The 20,182-nt window shown below is 50.3% G+C and overlaps 7 protein-coding genes across 7 annotated transcripts; 4 read left to right on the forward strand and 3 right to left on the reverse strand.

Annotated features, from left to right (window-relative positions):
• Positions 1-261: 261 nt before the first annotated feature.
• Positions 262-2,043, forward strand: N7496_003510 (xylulokinase; the record flags this gene model as incomplete). Its single annotated transcript, XM_056696441.1, has 2 exons — positions 262-762; positions 826-2,043. The coding sequence occupies 2 exons, from the start codon at positions 262-264 to the stop codon at positions 2,041-2,043; spliced, it is 1,719 nt and encodes a 572-aa protein (XP_056558653.1).
• A 1,004-nt stretch (positions 2,044-3,047) lies between these two features.
• N7496_003511 (uncharacterized protein) lies at positions 3,048-3,239 on the forward strand (the record flags this gene model as incomplete). Its single annotated transcript, XM_056696442.1, has 1 exon — positions 3,048-3,239. The coding sequence occupies one exon, from the start codon at positions 3,048-3,050 to the stop codon at positions 3,237-3,239; it is 192 nt and encodes a 63-aa protein (XP_056558654.1).
• A 259-nt stretch (positions 3,240-3,498) lies between these two features.
• On the reverse strand, positions 3,499-5,241 carry N7496_003512 (Zn(II)2Cys6 transcription factor; the record flags this gene model as incomplete). Its single annotated transcript, XM_056696443.1, has 4 exons — positions 3,499-4,314; positions 4,365-4,520; positions 4,578-5,126; positions 5,182-5,241. The coding sequence occupies 4 exons, from the start codon at positions 5,239-5,241 to the stop codon at positions 3,499-3,501; spliced, it is 1,581 nt and encodes a 526-aa protein (XP_056558655.1).
• Positions 5,242-5,844: 603 nt separating this feature from the next.
• N7496_003513 (uncharacterized protein) lies at positions 5,845-6,732 on the forward strand (the record flags this gene model as incomplete). Its single annotated transcript, XM_056696444.1, has 3 exons — positions 5,845-6,089; positions 6,151-6,421; positions 6,493-6,732. 3 exons carry the CDS (start codon positions 5,845-5,847, stop codon positions 6,730-6,732), a joined length of 756 nt encoding a protein of 251 aa, XP_056558656.1.
• A 1,129-nt stretch (positions 6,733-7,861) lies between these two features.
• N7496_003514 (Ran GTPase-binding protein LOS1) lies at positions 7,862-11,049 on the forward strand (the record flags this gene model as incomplete). Its single annotated transcript, XM_056696445.1, has 3 exons — positions 7,862-10,451; positions 10,506-10,960; positions 11,023-11,049. 3 exons carry the CDS (start codon positions 7,862-7,864, stop codon positions 11,047-11,049), a joined length of 3,072 nt encoding a protein of 1,023 aa, XP_056558657.1.
• A 987-nt stretch (positions 11,050-12,036) lies between these two features.
• On the reverse strand, positions 12,037-13,169 carry N7496_003515 (S-formylglutathione hydrolase; the record flags this gene model as incomplete). Its single annotated transcript, XM_056696446.1, has 4 exons — positions 12,037-12,219; positions 12,295-12,489; positions 12,592-12,812; positions 12,902-13,169. 4 exons carry the CDS (start codon positions 13,167-13,169, stop codon positions 12,037-12,039), a joined length of 867 nt encoding a protein of 288 aa, XP_056558658.1.
• A 479-nt stretch (positions 13,170-13,648) lies between these two features.
• N7496_003516 (Separin) lies at positions 13,649-19,939 on the reverse strand (the record flags this gene model as incomplete). Its single annotated transcript, XM_056696447.1, has 2 exons — positions 13,649-15,222; positions 15,280-19,939. 2 exons carry the CDS (start codon positions 19,937-19,939, stop codon positions 13,649-13,651), a joined length of 6,234 nt encoding a protein of 2,077 aa, XP_056558659.1.
• Between the last annotated feature and the right edge of the window lie 243 nt (positions 19,940-20,182).

Below are 20,182 nucleotides of genomic sequence, written 5' to 3' on the forward strand. Positions count from 1 at the left end.
ACTCATCCTTCCCTTTCACGTTGTTCTTGTCCGCCCTTCTTTTTTCCCGAGCTGGATAAATTCTGGGACTTCCTTTACTTTTTCTCTAGTTTCACCCCGCCTTAGTTATATTCTCGAAATAAAGTCCAGCTGACCCCCTGCTGGCATCGGACTCCAATTCTACCACTTGTTCGAGTCAATCCCCGAGTACAGAACCATCTTTGACTTACGAGCTTTAATTCTATTGCACTACCTCGCCAGGTTGCAGCAACATCCTCCGCAATGGCGTCGCAATCCCCCCTCTACATTGGGTTCGACCTGTCAACCCAACAGCTGAAAGGTCTAGTCGTCAACTCGGAGCTCAAAGTCGAATACATCGCCAAGTTCGACTTCGATGCCGACTCGACCGGCTTCTCCATTAAAAAGGGCGTTATGGTTAATGAAGCCGAGCACGAAGTGTTCGCCCCGGTCGCGTTGTGGCTGCAGGCCATGGATACCGTGCTGGAGAGTCTGCGCAAGCAAGGGCTGGACTTTAGCCGGGTGAAGGGTATTAGCGGGGCCGGACAGCAGCATGGTAGTGTCTATTGGAGTGCTGATGCGGAGGGTCTGCTGGAGAGGCTTGATGCGAAGAGGTCGCTTGAGGAGCAGTTGCCGGGTGCCTTTTCGCATCCGTATAGTCCCAATTGGCAGGATTCGAGTACGCAGAAGGAGTGTGATGAGTTTGATGTCCTTCTTGGGAGTCCCGAGCAGCTTGCTCAGGCGACGGGAAGCAAAGCACACCACGTAAGAGGCTCTTTTAGGGTTGAGTGGCGTTTTTCATGAAGCTAACAAGTGGTTTACTGGCAGAGATTCACGGGTCCTCAGATTCTTCGATTCACGAGGAAATATCCCGAGGTGTATCAGAAGACGGCCAGGATCTCGCTGGTCTCGTCGTTCATTGCCTCGCTTTTCCTCGGTCATGTTGCGCCCTTTGATATCTCGGACGTGTGTGGGATGAACCTGTGGAACATCAAGAAGGGCGCCTATGATGAAGAAATCCTCAATCTGTGCTCTGGCAAGTTCGATGTCGAGGATCTGAAGAAGAAGCTGGGCGTGGTTTACGAAGATGGAGGACTACATTTGGGACAAGTCCACCAGTACTACAGAGAGCGCTTCGGCTTCAGCGCAGACTGCACTGTCATTCCAGCTACGGGTGACAACCCTGCGACCATCCTCGCGCTGCCATTGCGCCCATCCGATGCCATGGTATCCCTGGGTACATCCACGACCTTCCTCATGTCCACCCCCAACTACATGCCCGATCCGGCCACTCACTTCTTCAACCACCCGACCACCGCCGGGCTATACATGTTTATGCTCTGCTACAAGAACGGCGGCCTAGCCCGCGAACACGTCCGTGACGCAATCAACGATAACCTAAAAGACACCCCTGCCCAACCCTGGGCTCACTTTGACGAAACAGCCCTCTCCACACCCCCAATGGGCCAGCAAAACCCCACCGACTCCATGAAACTAGGCCTCTTCTTCCCCCGGCCCGAAATCGTACCAAACCTCCACGCCGGCCAGTGGCGTTTCACATATAACCCAGCGAACGGCGACCTCACCGAAACAACCACCGGCTGGACAACCCCACAAGACGAAGCCCGCGCCATCATCGAAAGCCAAATGCTCTCCCTCCGCCTGCGCTCCCGGGGTCTCACCCAAAGCCCCGGCAACGGCCTCCCGCCTCAACCACGCCGCGTCTACCTCGTCGGCGGTGGATCCAAGAACAAAGCAATTGCCAAGATTGCGGGCGAAATCCTCGGCGGCGCCGAGGGCGTGTTTAAGCTTGATATTGGCGATAATGCGTGTGCGCTTGGTGCGGCTTATAAGGCTGTTTGGGGCATTGAGAGGGCGGAGGGCCAGACGTTCGAGAATCTTATTGGGCAGAGGTGGAGGGAGGAGGAGTTTGTGGAGAAGATTGCGGAGGGGTATCAGGAGGGGGTGTTTGAGTTGTATGGGAAGGCTGTTGAGGGATTTGAGGCTATGGAGAAGAAGGTTTTGGAGGGGGTTGCTCGGGGATAGAGGGGTGGTTGTATATAGACTTGGATTCGAATGTTAATATTGGTTTGAGAGTGAGTGGACTTTTTTAGATAGGCGCTGGTGTAGATCAGTTCATATTCGGCATGCTCGAATCCATCGGTGAGATGAAGAAGACGGACTAGATGATTTGGGTTATCTTTCCTTGCACGACGCAGGATATACTTCCAGGAAGTACACATTCTCCCCAACAAAACAGCCCCCACGTAATGGCAAAAGTAAAAGCCCAATAAACCAAAACATTAGACAAATAAATCCTATTTACATATCTGTTAATTACTCACAAAATTCACCTCGACGACGTAGTTGGCTCTCTAGCATGGTCGAAGCGCTTACGTCCGTAAGAAGAGTTCCCACTCGGAGATAAGCAACCAACACCCCAAGCCATGACGATCCCTCTAACCCCAAACAGTAAAATCTTCAACCGTACCGCCCCAAATCGCATGGAATACCTATTACGGACCGAACCTGGCTCGTTCAAGAATCCACCTCTGCGGCTGACACAAACGCCCACCGTAATAAGTGTCCATGTTTGGGGGCTACAGAAGTGGATCGTCCACTCCGAAATGATTACCCGTTTAGGTTTAGACTGGACTTTTCACCTAAATCGCATCTGTTGATTGGGTTCAGGAGTCATGGAGTGACGATGTTGTTAAGCATTTTGATGGAGGGCTAAGGCTGAGTCGAGTGGAAAAGGGGGCCTTAGATGCGATGTGATGCTTGTTTTATTTTAATTTTTAGTTTTTAGTTTTTTTTTTTTTTTTTTTTTTGCAGGGAGATGGTGGATATAAAAGGGTTGAAACTACCATTGAATTTTCAACATCAATTTACTACCTTCGAATCCATTCACTGGTTTTACTAGGCCTTTCAAATCTTTCTTTCTCAGAACTCGACTTCCATCCACGCCTTCCAATTCTAGAGCATACTAGCTCAACAATACATCCTTGGGACTAAACAACCCTTTCCACTCGAATCATACAATCGCCATAATGTGCCTCCTTCTCTTCCCCTACTTCATGAACAAGAAGAAGCAGTCGGATCGTGCAAAGGCTGCCGGTGCCTCTGGCTCTGAGACGGCTTATGCGCCGCGACCTGTTGCGGATGGATATGCGAATAACCCTTCTTCCCACGGGCAACATGGGATGGGACAGGCGAGGCCGATGGGGGTGTCTTCGGGATGAGGATAGAGGTATGATGACTGGCAGATCATGTGGCTTGTTTGGAGGTTTGCTAAATATATTGGTGCAGGGTATTATGGGGTTTAATTTTGTTAAGGGCTTGGTATTAATTGGACGGATGTTGGGGGCGTTTTAGCTATGGTTTTTTGTGGATATTTGATCTCGATGTTATTTCGTCTCTTTCTTGCTATGTTCAACTTTCTTATCCGATGAAGAATAACACGCTCACAAAATCGTAGTATTTAAACAATAAGCTTCATCCTCAATTACCACGAAGAATGACCCAAGACCTCGTTCTCCCCGCATTCCCAGGGATAAACGGGACTGCAAATCCCTGTTTCAAAAACCTTGACATTGCAAGAGCCTGTTGAGAACCAGTCATTTTCTCGATTTTCTCCAAAGTCTGCTGAAGCCAGTTCTTCTCCTCGGGCGTTGCGACTGCACAATCTGCCGCAACGAACAACGGCCATGTCAACCGCATCAATCCAGCAAGGCCCGTCTCGCCTGAAGTAAAATAATATGGTACACTGGCGCACATATCTTCTAGCATTTGTTTGCTGACTGCGATGGACTGTTCGAGAGTGTGGCGGCAGTTATGTGCGGTATCTTGCCATAGGAGTTTGTTGCAAGTCGCTTGGATGATTCCGTTTACGATGATGCGTGTTTGGTAAAAGTATGTCCACATCGAGGCGAGTGCCACGTTGTGGAAGGCGTGGTACCTGCGGCCGTAGTAGAGGGGGTAATGTTGAGGATCGTTTGTGTTGTTGACAACGGGTGCTTCGATACTTTTGCACCGCCAGATCGGATTTACGGATAGAGCCCATGACTCCAGGTCGGCGTCGAGATGCAGTGCTTCATTGATCAAGGAGACTGACTCAGCTGATGAATATTCCCCTGTGAAGACCTTGTCGCCTTCGATAGAGAGATCGGCTAATTGGGAGACGATGTTGTAGAAATCTTCCATTGACTGCGAGTCGGGATCGCGACGGGGTTTTCCTGTTCGGGATAGAGCTATGAGCTCAGGGGAGCTCCCTTCTCTGGTGAATATGTTGTTGAATGCCTGGAGTAGTTTTTTTTTCTGTAAGAATTGAGATTGCATAGTAAGATATTTGTAGTCAATATACTTACAATCTGCATACGAACGAGTCCGAACATGGCCTGGCCACTATGTGATTTCATTTGTTCGGTGCCTCGTAGTTCAAGGAGCTTGGTTGCCCCTCGGACATGGTTGGACCAGCTGCTCATGAAATTACTACCACTAGCTGCATTTTGGCAGGTGATCATCTATTTCCCGATTAGCCTGGGGCAAACCTCATAAACTAGCGACGGACAATATCGCACCTCATACGTGCTGAGTAGCACAACGGCTGCTAGTGTAGAATCCGATCTAGCCTCTGTGCTATCTTGCAATGCACGATTTGTCGCAATCAACGCCGTACTATACTCTACCCCAGCAGAATACATCATCTTCGGCAGCGAATGAACCCTCGACATGCCAGCCAGCCCTACGGCTTTGATCGTGGCCTGAAGCGCAGGAGAAGGATCATCGCTTAAAAGATTTGGTAAGTATGCGAGCAAGCCACGGCTTTGATTAGTGCCAACATAAAGCTTGAAAATGTAGGACATGGCCCACTCATCCATCGAAGCGGGGATAGCAGCGGGCATGGGCACTGAGAGTATCACTGATTGGACTGGCGAGGAGGGCTTTGGAGAGGTCTTGGGAGAGGTCCTGGGAGATGTCTTTGGAGATTTTCGGCGAGCCTGGGCCTGAGCCTTGGCAACAATTTCTTGACTTTGATCATGGATGCGGAGTGCTTGCAGGTCTTGGTATCCTGAGCACTCGCGATTCGCCCGGAGACATTGGGAACACGAGGGCCGGCCGCGATCGCACTGTGGACAGTCAGTGGTTCAGCCTCAGACTAGCAAGTTCTACCCATGTACCTACCAGTAGTCTTCGAGCCCTGCATACGGCGCAGCCAGGGCTGGGCTTGCCTCTGTAGACCATCGTACAGCAGGGGGGTGAGCCAGCACACGATGCCGAGAGCGGTAACCAGATCGGACGGGAAAGCTTGATTAATGGGAGGTGGGGGTGTTAATAACGGGTCGGACAGTCGGTGTACATTTGGAAATATAAGCAAATGGAGAAGAAATGCTTAGCTGCTGACGCGTCGGGGAGAAAGTGAAGAGGAAAATGGTATTGATTGGTTCAGGTCTTCTCGAAGTGATTCCCTTTCTGAGGAATTATTATTCCCCCCTTTGTCCCGCACTAAACCATCTTTGTAGACTTTAAGGCCGAGCTTTTTCAGCCCCCAATTAGGCCCCAATCTTCATCTTTAAATCTGGTGGTATTTAAATCTACCGCTGTGGCGCAGGTATATCCGTGCTGACTGCTGAGCGAGCAGTATGCCAAAATCGGAAATAAAGTTTTATAGATTGTTTGGGGAAGGGGAATTCTTCATGATGATGATGCTACAAATGGTGTTGTATGCCACCGAGAGATGGATACTATACTGGTCAATTCATTCAAATTTGACCGTTCTTTTAATTTCAACTGCTATCATTTATTTAATCTTCTAATATTTCAAGTCCACGATTGAATACGACCGAGATGAACGGAATTTTCCCTGCCGACCTCGCGGTCTATCTTTTATTAGCCCCAATCGTCGTCTACATCTTCTATACGCATCGATGGTCCGGTTTTCTTCCATGGTACTATCTCAGCGTCTTTTGCCTGGCAAGAATTATTGGAGGCATCCTCGGTGTCTACGATAGCGATGGACTGCCTGCCAACATCATTCAAAGTGTTGGAATCACACCTTTGATTCTCGCTGCCGATGGATTAGTTCACGAAGGGTATGTCTAATCTATGCCTATACTTTCAATCGATCCATAGACTTACAACTTTTGGTCACAGACGAGTCTACCGCAACCCAAATGCTAGTCGCCTGCTCGGCTGGTCTGTCGTTATCGCGACTACAAGTATTATGCTTGTTGCAGTCGCCCTCACGATAACGGGATCCTTGCATATCTACGAAGGAATCCCCCAGTCAGGAAGTTATACAGAGTGGAAGGTTGGCACTGTTTTGACAGCCGTGTGCTGGGCTTTTCAACTACTTTGGTCATTATTCTCTTTACTACCTAGCAGTGGTTTAAAGGGCGCTCCTGGGTATCATGGTGGTACCGCTGTAAGTCTCCCCGATTAGATATCGAGCTTTTCGTCTCTCTCGCGACTAATCACGTATTGACTTTTCTATAGCTTATCCAGGGTGCCTTTGTTGCTCTTATCTTCATCGCCGTGCGTGTTATCTACGGCCTTGTCTACGTTTTTACCGGGCGACGAGATCTCAGTCCCATTTATGGATCGCTTGCTGTTCGTATTCTTCTCATGTTTCTTCCTGAAGTCTTTGCCGCTGTTACGATGATCGTTGTAGGTGTTCGAACAAGACATATTCGGGAGACTAAGCATGTTCCTCGGTACCATGGAGTCGGGGCGTGATTCGAGCGGTGTTGAGTTTACATCCATAGTCCTGGAAGGATAGACTCTTCCGCAATAACAGGATGAGTGAAAGGACTCGGAAAGGGTTGATGCTCCCTAATGAAAAGGAATACCCATCTGTACTCCTCGAAGGATCTTGGTATATTTTTTGTTTAATGCATTAATGAGAAATTTGTATTTATGCTGCGTCTCGTATCGCTTAGCTGTTAGAGTTTACTGGGGAGACTGTATTATATCATTACATGATGTGGACACTTTCATGGATTAACAAACCAAGTCATGACAATTTGTTCGACTAGATTCAAATCGAAGATCAGTCTAGCTTCTGGTGAATCTATAGCCGGTCCTACTATGCACACCAAAACGTGGTCAGGATGTGAATGCCAGTTCCCGATTCTTTGCAGCTTCCAGTCCAAGTGGGTCCATTCTGGAAGCTATTCAGCCTATAGGAATCATACTGGGGAAGAATTGTGCTATTACGAGCTCAAAGCTATTAGAGATCATGTATATCTATTCTAGTGGATCACTTGAGAACAGTCACCATATCTATCCTAGGTAATCTGCCTATATCCACAGTTTATGAATATTGTTCCTGTGGCCAGCCCAAGTATGACGCTGTGGTTGGGTACCGATCGGAGAACACGCTGCCACTTACCCTATTAGGATACTTACAATCCTCCGAACCTGAGATTAAACATTCCCAAGTATTCATTCATTATTCACTTCTAATATCCCTTTGAATTCACCTCCTCGAATCTCCAATACTCGAGGAGTGTCGACGTTGTGCAAGCGAGGGCGGACCCAGGCACGGAAATTGGATTACGATACCATGGATGGTCTCTTCCTCCACTGAAAAACAATTTTGATCCAACACAACCTCTCCGTCGAACACTCCCCCCTCCCCTCCTTCTCCCTTCCCCCACGCTCTAGTAAAACGGAGCTCGGCTGGTCGAAGATGGAAGAACAGGTGAGTCTGCTATTTACAATTTGTTTTTCCAGCGATTTCCAGCTCTACCAAAATTCTCCATTCATGACCCCTCCAACCCCCCCCACCGTCCACCGTCACCGCATCCCGCCCCTCCTCTCCGAGGTCCTTGTTTTTTTCGCACCCCGAATGAAAGTATTGACAATGTCCGCTCTCCAGGTAGCAAATGCCATTGAGATCGCCTGGAATCCGTCCTCCGACCAAGCCCTAAAGTCACAAGCCTTTGACTACCTCAACCAACTCCGCTCCGATCCCTCCGGATGGCCCGTCTGCCTCAGCCTCTTCACCAAGTCCCCTCCACAGCCCGAGATCGTGCGACATGCGAGCTTGGAAATTGTCAATAGCGCTGCACAGACAGGGTTAATCGATCTGCCCTCGTTGGTCGTCGTGCGAGATGGATTGATGAACTACCTCCGCAATGTCTATGGCCCCGACGGCACCGCCCAGCCCGATGCACCTTACATTCAGAACAAAATTGCACAGACCATCACTTTTCTCTTTTCCGCACTCTACGCCAATGGCTGGGAGAGCTGTTTCGATGACCTTCTCAGCCTCACCTATAAGAGCTCCGCGAGCTCGTCCCGCGACAACGCACTCGGAATCGTCTTTTACTTGCGTGTGGTGAATTCGATCCACGAGGAGATCGGCGATGTTTTGGTCTCGAGATCGCGTGGAGAGCAGGACAAGGCGAACAGTCTGAAGGATTTGATCCGAGAACGGGACATGCAGAAGATTGCCAGCTCGTGGCAGGAGATTTTGTCGGCATGGCGGGATGCCGATGACACAGTGGTCGAGATGTGCTTGAAGGCCGTGGGCAGCTGGGTCAGCTGGATTGACATTGGGCTGGTCGTGAATCAGACAATGTTGGACCTTCTCTTCCAGCAGCTGGGCCGGGCGGAGAAGCAGGAATTGCGCGAGGGTGAGCAGCGGGTTCGGGATGCTGCCGTGGATGTCTTTACCGAGATCATTGGCAAGAAGATGAAGCCTGCCGACAAGATCGAAATGATCATCTTCCTCAACCTCGACTCGATCGTCACTCAGCTTTCTAACAGCCCCCCGTTACGCGAGAACCGATTTACCTTCAAGTACGATACCGATCTGGCCGAAACTGTCGCTAAGCTTGTGAATATTACCGTGATGGATATTGTGCGGGTCCTCGAGACCGACTCTGGCGCTGTGAAGGACAAGGCGAACGATCTTCTTCAGGTTTTCCTGCCTCACATTTTGCGATTCTTCTCCGATGAATACGACGAAGTCTGCTCGACTGTGATTCCCTGTGTCAACGACATGCTCACCTACATCCGAAAGGTTTCCAAGGCCGACCCTTCTTTGGAAGCTCGCAACAAGGCCATTCTCCTCCCAATCTTGAAGGCGATCGTTGCGAAAATGCGGTACGATGAAACCTCCAACTGGGGCGACGAGGATGAACAGACCGACGAGGCAGAGTTCCAGGAGTTGCGTAAGCGGCTGGGTGTTCTGCAGCAGATTATTGCCTCTGCCGACGAGCAGCTATACATTGATGCCATCTCGGAAGTGGTGGGAACGACATTCGAAAACTTGCGTGCCTCTGGCGGCCAGATTGATTGGCGTGACCTGGATCTGGCTCTTCATGAGATGTTCTTGTTTGGTGACCTGGCTGTCAAGGCTGGTGGTTTGTACGCAAAGGGCGCACCTACTGGCCCTGCTGCCATGCGCCTCATTGAGATGATGCTTGGAATGGTCGAGTCTGACATCCGATCATTCACCCACCCTGCCACACAACTCCAATACATGGAGATTTGCGTTCGTTACAGCTCGTTCTTCCAGCACCATGCACAGCTCATCCCCGGCGTTCTGGAAAGCTTCCTCCAGCTTGTCCACCATACGAACCGCAAAGTGAAGACTCGCTCATGGTACCTCTTCCAACGGTTAGTGAAGCAGCTACGGGGCTTCATTGGCAACGTGGCACAAACCGTTGTCGAGGCTTTGGGCGATCTCTTGGTCATCCAAGCCGAGCTTCCGTCTGAAGGCGAAGATGGCGATGAAATGTCGTCCGAGGATCATGAGGGCTCCGCAGATGCCGTTTTCAATAGCCAACTCTACCTCTTCGAGGCTGTCGGCGTCATCTGCTCGACCAACAGCGTGCCTGTGGATAAGCAGGTTCTCTACATTCAGTCGGTTGTGAACCCCATTTTCGCCGATATGGAGCGCAATCTTGCAGCTGCCAAGTCCAACGATGAACGGGCCTTGTTGCAGATCCACCACGATATCATGGCCTTGGGAACTCTTGCTCCTACCACCAACCCCCCAGGCAGTTTGCCTGCGCCCGAAGTCTCCGAGTGTTTCTGTCAAGTGGCAGAGGCAACCTTGGTCTCCCTGGAGTCTCTCAAAACCTCGTTCAATATCCGGACTGCCGCTCGCTTTGCCTTCTCCCGGCTGATCGGCGTTCTGGGTGCCCGCATCTTGCCCCAGCTTCCTCGTTGGATCGATGGCCTCCTGACCCAGACCTCTTCGCGAGATGAGATGGCCCTTTTCCTGCGTCTTTTGGACCAGGTCATCTTCGGATTCAAGAGCGAGATCTACAGCATTCTTGATACTCTTTTGACTCCCTTCCTGCAGCGCGTCTTTTCAAGCATCGCGGATCCTACTACGGGTACCGACGATGAGATTCAGCTTGCTGAACTCAAGCGTGAATACCTGAACTTCCTGCTCGCCGTGTTGAACAATGACCTTGGAGCTGTGATAATTAGCGAGAGTAAGTCATTCAATGATCTCCTGTCCAATCCAGTTTAAGCCTGACCTTTCATAGGAAACCAACCCATTTTCGAAACCGTCATTACCACCATCGAGCACTTTGCCAAGGACATTGACGACTTTACCACCGCCAAGATGGCCTTCTCCGTTCTTTCTAGGATGGGTAGCGCCTGGGGTGGTCCCGATATTGCTCCCGGAGCTACCAATGGTGCCGCATCCACTCAAACGGCACTTCCTGGATTCGGCGGATTCATGATCAGCCGTCTCTCGCCCCTGTGCTGGGCCCTCCCTACCACTCCATCCTTCAACTCTAAAGATGCTCTTGCTAAGCAAGTTCTTGCCGAAGCGGGTGCACTGCAGCGCACAATCTACCTTAAGACGGGTATGGAATATGTTCAATACTTGCGGACTCAGGAGCTGCCCGGCATGGGCATGGGCGGTGACCTGATTGAAGAATTCTTGACGGCACTCAGCCAGCTGGACATGAAGGGGTTCCGGCAATTCTTCCCAGTAAGGCGAACTCTAACATCTAAGCGAAGCATCTCTTATACTAACCTCGCTTCACTATCTAGTCATTCATCCAGCGATTGAGCGCATAATCCCCTCCTCTCCTCTCTCATCATCCACGACCATCGTCATTTTCCTTCTCTCCTGCTTTTTAGATTCCCCCATGCCATATCATATTTCTGTTTTGACGAGACCGAGTAACGAGGTGATGTCTGTCCTCGCACCGTCCAGATCTGACCCGACCTGACCTGAGGTACGACGAACGAGAAAAGTCCGTCACCGAGGCAGGCCAGGGCAGGCTGTCGAAATAAAAGCCCCCCCCCCATTCATGCCATCTATATTTTCATCTGTGCCCTCTTCTCATGGATACCATATTATTCTCATCCGACATGTCCCACTATCAACGAAAAAAAAAGAATTTCAAAAAGAAATGGATTGGAGTAGCAATCAAATTCAAGAACTCAACAAAAAGCGTACCCCCCTTCTACAATATCTTGAGTACATAGCGTGTCTGCGTTCTATTTTTTTTTCACACTGTGGCGCATTCGCATCGCATCATGGGTGTTTTCTTCTCTTCATGTTCGTCGTTCTCATGACCCCGTTGAAGATATAGCGGATATTGAAAGCCATAATCGTGGTATGGACTGGAGATCGGTAGTTAAATGGTTTAAGCTGGCTTAAGTAAATACGAATAAACGGGTTTCTCCCCAATCCACGGAGACAGATTACCCAGACACTTTCATAAGTAGCCATATAGGATAAACATAAGACATCAATTCATTCCTATCATCGCAAAGCCGATATCCCTCACATCTATCACCCCCAATTTTGCGTATCAGCCCCCTCAAATAACCGACTTGACAACGTGTTGGCGCCGACTTGAATCAAAATCAACAAGAATCAGAATCCGTTGTAGTGCCAGTCATGATCAAATTCGAGTTCAAATTCATGTTCACACCTATGAAATGCCGGGTATAGCAGCCCGTTCCATCCCAGGTATAAATATCCCATCTATACAACCCCCGAAATAACCATGACAAAATAAAGGAAAACGACGACAAGGAGGAGGAGGTCACACACTATTTGAGATACTTGGCCGCATGCTCGATGTGGTCATCCGCAAAAGTGGCCATAGTGTAATATGAGTGGTCGTAATCAGGCTGGTACCGAATGTTCACGCCCTTGAGACCTGCTGCGTCGGCGGCGGCTTGGAAGTTCTCCGGTAGGAGTTGGCCCTGCTTGTAGAAGTTGTCGCCGGTGCCCTGGAATCATGAACACGTTAGCTTGGTGTTAGGTCTTGGTGTTAAGAGAGGGGGGGGGGGGGGTTTCCTGCGTACCACGTCAATTAGAATATCCAGCTCGGGACCGTTCCATTTCTTCAGGAGTTCCGTGGCGTCGTGCTCCTTCCACTTCTCCTGTTGGTCCTCGCCGAAGTAGCCGTTGAAGGCCTTTTGGCCCCAGGGACAGTTGATGGGGTTGGTAATCGGGGCAAAGGCCGAGACGGATTTGTATTTGCCGGGGTTGCGGAGGAACTAGATGGGTTAATTAGAGGATAGCCAGGGAGGGAGTATGAGGGCAATGCTCTCAGAAATCGTAAAAAAAAAAAAAGAGAAAGAAGAAACAAGTATACTCACCAGAGTAAGAGCACCGTGACCACCCATACTGTGACCAGTAATGCTAACCCTGCTAGCATCCAACTGCGGGAACGCCTTGAAGACAACCTCGGGCAATTCCTCAGTGACATAGCTATACATATTGTAGCCCTGGTCATACGGAGCCTTGGTAGCATCAACGTAGAAACCGGCGCCAGAACCGAAATCATAAGCATCATTCTCGCCCTCAATGTTCAAACCGCCTATCAACGGATTAGCAACCGATCAAAAACGTCAGTTTCCCTCCAATCAGTACCACTAGGGACCAATAGGAGGCTAGGGGATCACATACGAGGGCTAGTATCCGGGTACAACACAGCAATACCCTTCTTACTGGCACCATGCTGGAAAAAGCCCTTCTCCGAGCAATTCTCCGCCGTACAAGTCAATCCAGACAAATAAATCAACACGGGGACCTTGGCCGCCGAACTTTCCGTAGCACCGGGCGGCAGGTACAAGTTGAAAGACATTTCGCAGCGAGTGGTGGTGGCATTGTGGCTGAGCTTGAGGAGCTTACCGCCGAAGGAGGCGATGCGAGCCTTTTCAGTGACACCGGACATGGTGGGTAGAATTGTGCAGAGAGGGGTATTTGATGGGAGAGATGGGATGGACGGGGGGTAAAGAAGAAGATAAATAGGAAGAAAGTGAACTGACGTTTTTTGCGCGGGGTTTTTTGTCCCGCATGAGGGGAAGCTCCACTCGACTTGTTGCCGGATTGTATTGCCGCTTTTAGCGGGTGAGGAGTTGGGTATAACTATCGACTTAGTTCCCGCATTTCTGGGAGAGTATTGTTATTGGAGTATTGTTATTGAAGATCCTTGGATTGGATATGGTGGATGGACAAGCTGTTTGGATACCTACGATGACTATCCAAGTAGAGATAGACTGGTTACCAGACACTCATCACAGAACAACGGTCAAAATGTATGAATATGGGTATGTATATGAGAACAAAAGATCAAATCCCAGCGCCCATATCTATGAAACAAGACAATCGAACAAAATAATGTACACAGAAAAACCAACTACCACCCTCCGATCAATCCAAAAACACCGGAACTCCATACACCACAGGTGCAGCTCCATTCAAATACTTCAACACACACGACGCTCTCGCCCCAGCAACCGCCGTATCCAAACCAGCATCACCATCACGACAAGTCTTCACCTTCTTCTCCACGAGACCCCACGTATCAAACGTAGACGTCGCAAACCGATCGATATCTTTATCAGTCACGTCCCACAACGTAGCGACCAGCGCCGGACTACCTGCCTGAAGGTAATTCATCGGCGTGCCGTAGGGTTCGTACTCGCCAGCTTCGGTAAGAGTACCACTGCTGCAACCCATCAAGAACGCGACAGCGCACTTGGTCAGCCGCTTGACGGTGCGACCACGAATATACTGCGCGCCACTACCGTGACCGAAGTACAGGAATAAATCCTTGGTCTCCAGGGAGGCGCGGAATTCATCTTCGGAGGGTTCGCGATTGACCATTCCAGTCCAGGACTCGAGTTTCGATAAATCCCCTTCAAAGGTTTCCTGTGTCGTGCGCAAATCACCCGTCGGATTGAGCAAGTAGGAACCTGAAGTACGCTTGATGACAGCGCCAGATTGGGAGTCACGGAAATTGAGGACTCGCTCGCGGAGACATTCGAGGGATGGGACTCTACAAACGGGGAAGCCTTGCAGGCAAGGAAGAGATTCCCACGGGAATAGATGCAGGGCTTTGTCGAGGACTAGCACTGTGTGACTAGGGGGGCGAGTAGCGAGTTCCTCGCGCGCGGCTTCATGGTAACCTCGCAATGCATCAAGAGTATCGACGACCATCATGTCAAAGTCGATCTCATCGTAGGCATTGCGTTCACCCTGGAATTGAAGAATGTCCACCACAAAATAAAGCAAATCCATCAGGATATCTTCAGGTTCCTCTTGGTCTTCCAGATCGCGGAGACCAATAAACAATTCCACGACATTCTGGTGCAGAGTAAGACGGGGCGAGGCAGCCTTACCTCCCTTCTGACGAGAGGGCAAATGCTTGTCAAGAATACCTTGGAAAGTATTCGCAAATCGAGCAAAGGCATCCCCATCCCGTGCGAGGGGCGAGAAAACCCCACGGAACCCACCAAACCAGACGTTCTCGATATTTTGAAGCAGACTCTCCATTCGACGATCAAGGGCTTCCCGGTTCTTCCACCATTCCTTCTTCATTTGCTTATTAGTCTGGGCTTTCGCAGCGTGCGCACTCTGATTGGCCAGTTGTATAAGCTCCTGCATTTCCTCTTTGCCGTCTTCAAAAGTGAACTGCTCTTCTTCATCATCGTCAGAGTTTCCTCTTCGCAGGGGAAGTCGAAGTAGGAATGGAGAGCGATTCTTTTGTAGCCGGGAGACGACAAATTCAGTGCGATCTGCGCTCAATGACAAGGAGAGAACGTTCCAATTCTCTGGCAGAATGTCGATATAATTCTCGGCAAAGTTGGTGCAAATATCTTCGTTCATTTCAATGGTCGTAGGCGAGGTAGTTGGCCACAGTAGTGGATCGGCAAAATCAGCCAGTTGCCGGTCAAAGTCGATAGCCATGCGTTCACGGGCAAATGCCCCAACACGACCGATTTCTACAACATATCAATTAGCATTTGATTCTCAAATAGTTCTTTCACATCTTGACTAACCATTCATGTTCGCAGGCGACTGCGCCCAAGTAGCAGGACCTCCCGGGGTAGTAGCATGCGAAAGCATAGAGATCCGACTCATAAGACGCGACGCAGCGTGACTCTCAAGAGTCGACCCAAGAACAGTAGCATCAGCAAAAACACTCCTGAGACAATCGCTCGCTTTAGAAAGCATAATGGAAAAGTCCTCGCTAGCCTTCTGCGCCTTGGCACGCGTCGTCTTGGCCGGAGCGCGGGTTCTCTTTGTAGCCGTAGGCTTTGCAGGTTGCGGTGCTGGCTCTTCTCCTCCCTTGACTGGGGACGTGAGCGACGGGAGGGAGATTGTAGATTCCGGGAGAACACAATATACGGCGTGGCTGGCGAAATGGCGGATTGCGTCCGCGAGGAGATGTTCGCTTTCGCCGATTTCGATGGAGACTTTGCTCTCGCGGGCAACTGCGCATTGTCGGGCTTCGGTGAGGGTTTGGGCAGAGCGGTCAAAGTCACGAAGTGCACGTAGGCAATCGGCTTGCTGCCGAAGGACGTCGCCCTTCAATCGGAGAAGGGAGTTGGATTGGACTTCAGGCATTGGTGTCTTGGCAGTAGAGGTCTTCTTCGAGGTTCGGGTTGTAGCAGCTGAGCTAGTCGCTCGAGTTCGACGCACAGGCGCAGCAGTAGCAGCAGAAGTAGTCGACGCTGTGCGTCTACTGCTGCGGACCTGCAGTTTTGCCATCTTCTCCTCGAGGACTGCAACACTCGGACCTTCAGAGATGCTCACTGTATCAGAAGAGGTAACAGACGCAATGGCTTTTTCCGCTTCTTGAAGCAGACGAAGCGCCTTCTCGTGCTGTCCTTGTACCCGGTACAGAGAAGCAAGAGCCATGTGGAGGGAAACAGTCTCAATGCTAGTTTGAAGCTGCTTGGACGAGTCAGAAGCCGCGACAAGAAGATCCTGTCCCTCGCTCAAATGACCACCAAGAATCCAGTAACAGCCAAGCTGAGTTTGAGCAGCAACGAGTCGCACATTAGCATCCAGTGTCCTGTCAATCTTCAAAGCCTGCTCTCCATAGTAGATAGCATCTTGAAACAAGCCATGATGAGCCGACAAAGTAGCCAGATTCAGCAAACAGGTATGATGAGACCCGAGATGCGGCCAGAACGGAGCTCCTTGAACATAGCTGGGAGATACATCAGGCGAAGACCCGTTCTGAGAAAGATCAAGCTTAGCCACACCCTCAGCGACAGCCTCGACATCCGAGGCTGCATTAGAAGGCTGTAATCGATCTTGCTTCTTCTGAGCTAGCTTTTCCACCTTTGCCCAGATTCGGCAATTCAACCTCACAGACAACTTGGCAAAGTACAAAGCGTGAGTCATTGAACCCTGAGCGGTAGATAGCCGAGACTGCACAAAGGCAGCATCTGCAATCAACCGTTCCCACGAAATCTTGGACAAGACGTTTAAATTGTTGAGCTCGTCCGAGCTCTGACCCTTTTGGTAAAGCATTCTGGCCGCGGTAAGAGTCGCCGCCGCTTTCTCAATTTCCCCCGTCTCAAGCAGATACTCAACCCGAGCGAGTTTGTAAGAAATAGTCGCCAGCAAGGAGACCTGATTCTTGGCGAGATACTGTTCGCCACGAGCGAGCAAGTCCCCAGCCTTTTGACAATGGCCAAGACGACAGTGTTGCAGCACTAGGCGAGCAAGGATGACAATTCCATCCGAGATGTCTCCCGATTGAAGAAGCTCTGCTGCGCGAAGAATCAACTCTAGAGCAGAGAGCTGAGCTTTCCAAAGGCCGTGTATCTCGGTGTAGTCAACCAAAGCCTTCAGCTGAAGAACCCAGTAATTGGTATCCGCGATGCAAAGAGACAGTGATTTCGAGTCGGGGCACTGGCGAACCATGGAGGACCAAGAGGAAAGTGTGTCGTCTAGTTCACCTGCATCCATCTTCCCTTGATGGAAGCCAATGATAACGCGTAGAGAGTTTGTGATATGTGTCGTGAATGGAGCCAAGTCTGTGTCATGACCGACTCCCTTGTCACATTTAAGAGCTTCCGTCCCTTCTTCCAAAATTCTTGCCATCAGATCGGCATTCATGGCATTGGGATGTTCAAGCAACAAACGGAGAGCAGAGATGATAACCCGGCCGTGTCGGATAGGGTGAAGTCCAGCGGAGTAAATGTCGAGAATACTGGAAACAACCGGGCTGAGAATTGACTGGAAGTCATCCTCACTCGGGCAATATCCATGGAGATCACAAAGAAGACCCATTTGCCATTCGAGGAGAATGCCTCTTCGCTCAGGGGCTAGCTCCTCGTCATCATAGACAGACAAAGACTTCAATCCCTTCTTTCGGAGTTTCATCTTCAAGAAAGCAGAAAGCACGCGACTGAGCATGAAACCAGGGCTCTGAGGGTCGTGATTAAGCATGCCGGGGCTAGCACCTGCATTGCCTTTGGAAATTTCCTCAAGAGTCCCCGCGTCGACGTATTCTGAGATAGAAGACTTGAATGCTTTCTCAGAGTCATCAAACCTGTTACCATCAAGGTACAGGTGAGCAGTCCTCTCGAACTTGAGAGCAGCGAATGCGGTCGTTCGATGATTGGCCGAGCAAGTAGAGAGTAGCTGAGTCGACTGCTTCAGGAGGGGTAAAAGCTCGCGATAGCCCTGGCCAGCTTCCTTCTCCTTGATGTATCGAGACCAATAAAGGTTGGAAAGTTTGACAAGTGCAGCACCAATGCTTTCCGTCAGGGATGTATCTAATCCATTTCCATCCGTAGCTTCGATGCTCGTGAGCAGCCGATGACAATCAGTCAGAATGGGCAGCATATCATCCCACGGCGGTCTCTGAGACATAATCGACAATCGTCCAATAGCAACAGCCGAATCCACGCCAGCGAGAATAATGCTCTTAGACATGGCGATGCGAGCCTTGAACATCTCAGCTTCCTTCTCGTCACAATCCTCCCCCGGTGTCCGCCCAACATATCGTCGAAGCAACCTCAAGAAAGCTTGGAGATATTCACGAATCTGAGAAGCAATCTCGTTCTTCGCGCTATCACTATCCGCAGATCTGGTAATCGTCTCACCAAACCAAGCCAGAGCAAGCTTCTTCAGCCTGGCAGATTCAACCAACAAATCGTCCAAATCGTTCACACTACCTCGTAGTTGCAACCCCAAAGCAACACTAGCGTCTGCGGTAGCCTTGAGAGCCCCATCAAGAAACTTCTTCGAGCCCTTCAGGCCCTGGAAGTGAACAGAAGCAATTTTGCACCGAACAGTAGCCAGAGCAAGGCTCTGAGAGTTGAAAAGTGGTATAATCGCTTGGTTGAAAAGCTTCAACGATTCATCAAGACACCCAGCATCTAAAGCAAGCTGCCCAAGAATGGTCATGATCTTGGCAGCCGAGTTCATATCCTTGGACTCCTGGCGCTGTTTCTTGACTTCCGTCATTGAAGCCTGAATCCGGGTGATCGTCTTGTAAATTGCCGCGAATTCAGCCTTGGCAATCTCCTTACTGCGATGAGAGAACGCGCCCAGATAGCGCAGGAGCGGGTCAATCATTTCCTTGTTTTCATCGCAGACATGGCCAGATGTTTTCCAGCCCAAGCAACGAATTTCGAGAGATAGAAGTTGTAAATTTAGGGATGTGATTGGTTTCAACGCGTCTTTGGGTGTCGATTCATCGGTGGAGGAAGACTTGCTGGCGCATAGAGACAGCACCGTATTCGAGAGGAGCTGTAGTTGAAGAGCGGCCTTGTCGCTGCTCAAATTCCCAGATTCCATAGCCGCAAGAATGATATATGCGGGACTGCTCTGATCAGAAAGCTGCAGGAAAGGAACGAGCCGTTCGTTAGTCGAGGGTTTCTTCTCCGCAACAAGAAGTCGCATCGCATTCGCATGGTACGAAACCAACAATCCATACAACGACTCCGCATTGGCGATATTCGAAAACGTAAGAAGATCAGACATCCGTTCCTTGCCAGCATCTTCATCCGCGCCATCCCTCGTAGACACAGCTTTTTTCCCAGCCTGTCTCGCATCCAGATGTTGTTGTATCCTCCTCTTCAAAGATCGAAGTTCCTTGCACGCCATCTCGGTTAATCCCAGCGAGATCAATTTCCCAGCTAACACGCACGCGCCCTGCTCGAGTTGCATATTCGGTAATTCGCTCGATGATTTCTGTTCGTTCTTTAAAGCTCGTAGAGTCGCGAGAGCTAGTCTCGCGCATTCAGCAGCCGAAACGACCCCCTTGTCCGCGGCCGACCCATTCGTCCTCCCAGACTTTATCGAGACGTTATCCGGTAGAGCAGCTTGACGTTTGTTAGTCGGCCCCTTCGACGCGTCGGTCAATGTCTTCAGCGTCCCATTGAACACCTCCGTAGCAAGCACGAGCTTCTCCTGAGGCGACAACGCGGGACCATCGTGGTCAACAAGTGACAACCCCGTCTCATTGCCAGTTCGCGTCTTAACCGTCCTAGATGTCTTCGCGCGACTTGTCGTTGGAGCGGGTTCTTTCGTAGTCTTCGTATTCCGTCGTACAGGCTTCTCGGGCGCCTTACTCGATCCGCGGAGCAATGTTTGGAGGGACAACACGGTTGCGTCGGAGCATGTGGATGTTGATCGTACGGCTTGTTTGACGGACTCGGATATCGAGCTGGGTGGTAGGACGGTAACCGCCATGGCGCGCGGGGGGGTTGTTCACAGTCGGACTGCGAATCTTGAAATTGGACTCTCAAAATGGAGCTGTGCTGATATCACCGGCTAGACTGCGTGGGAACCGCCAAACGGCCGTGTTGTCGCAGCAACAGTACACGCTATACCGAATCAGGGATATATGCCTTACAGCCTCAGGCACCAAAGCATCTTTCACTTTTGAACCCGCGTCTTTCCAGCGATATACAAGCAGCAAGACTCACTCACAAT

Source organism: Penicillium cataractarum (assembly GCF_028827025.1).
Source record: "Penicillium cataractarum strain IBT 29864 chromosome Unknown utg000002l, whole genome shotgun sequence".
NCBI lineage: Eukaryota > Fungi > Ascomycota > Eurotiomycetes > Eurotiales > Aspergillaceae > Penicillium > Penicillium cataractarum.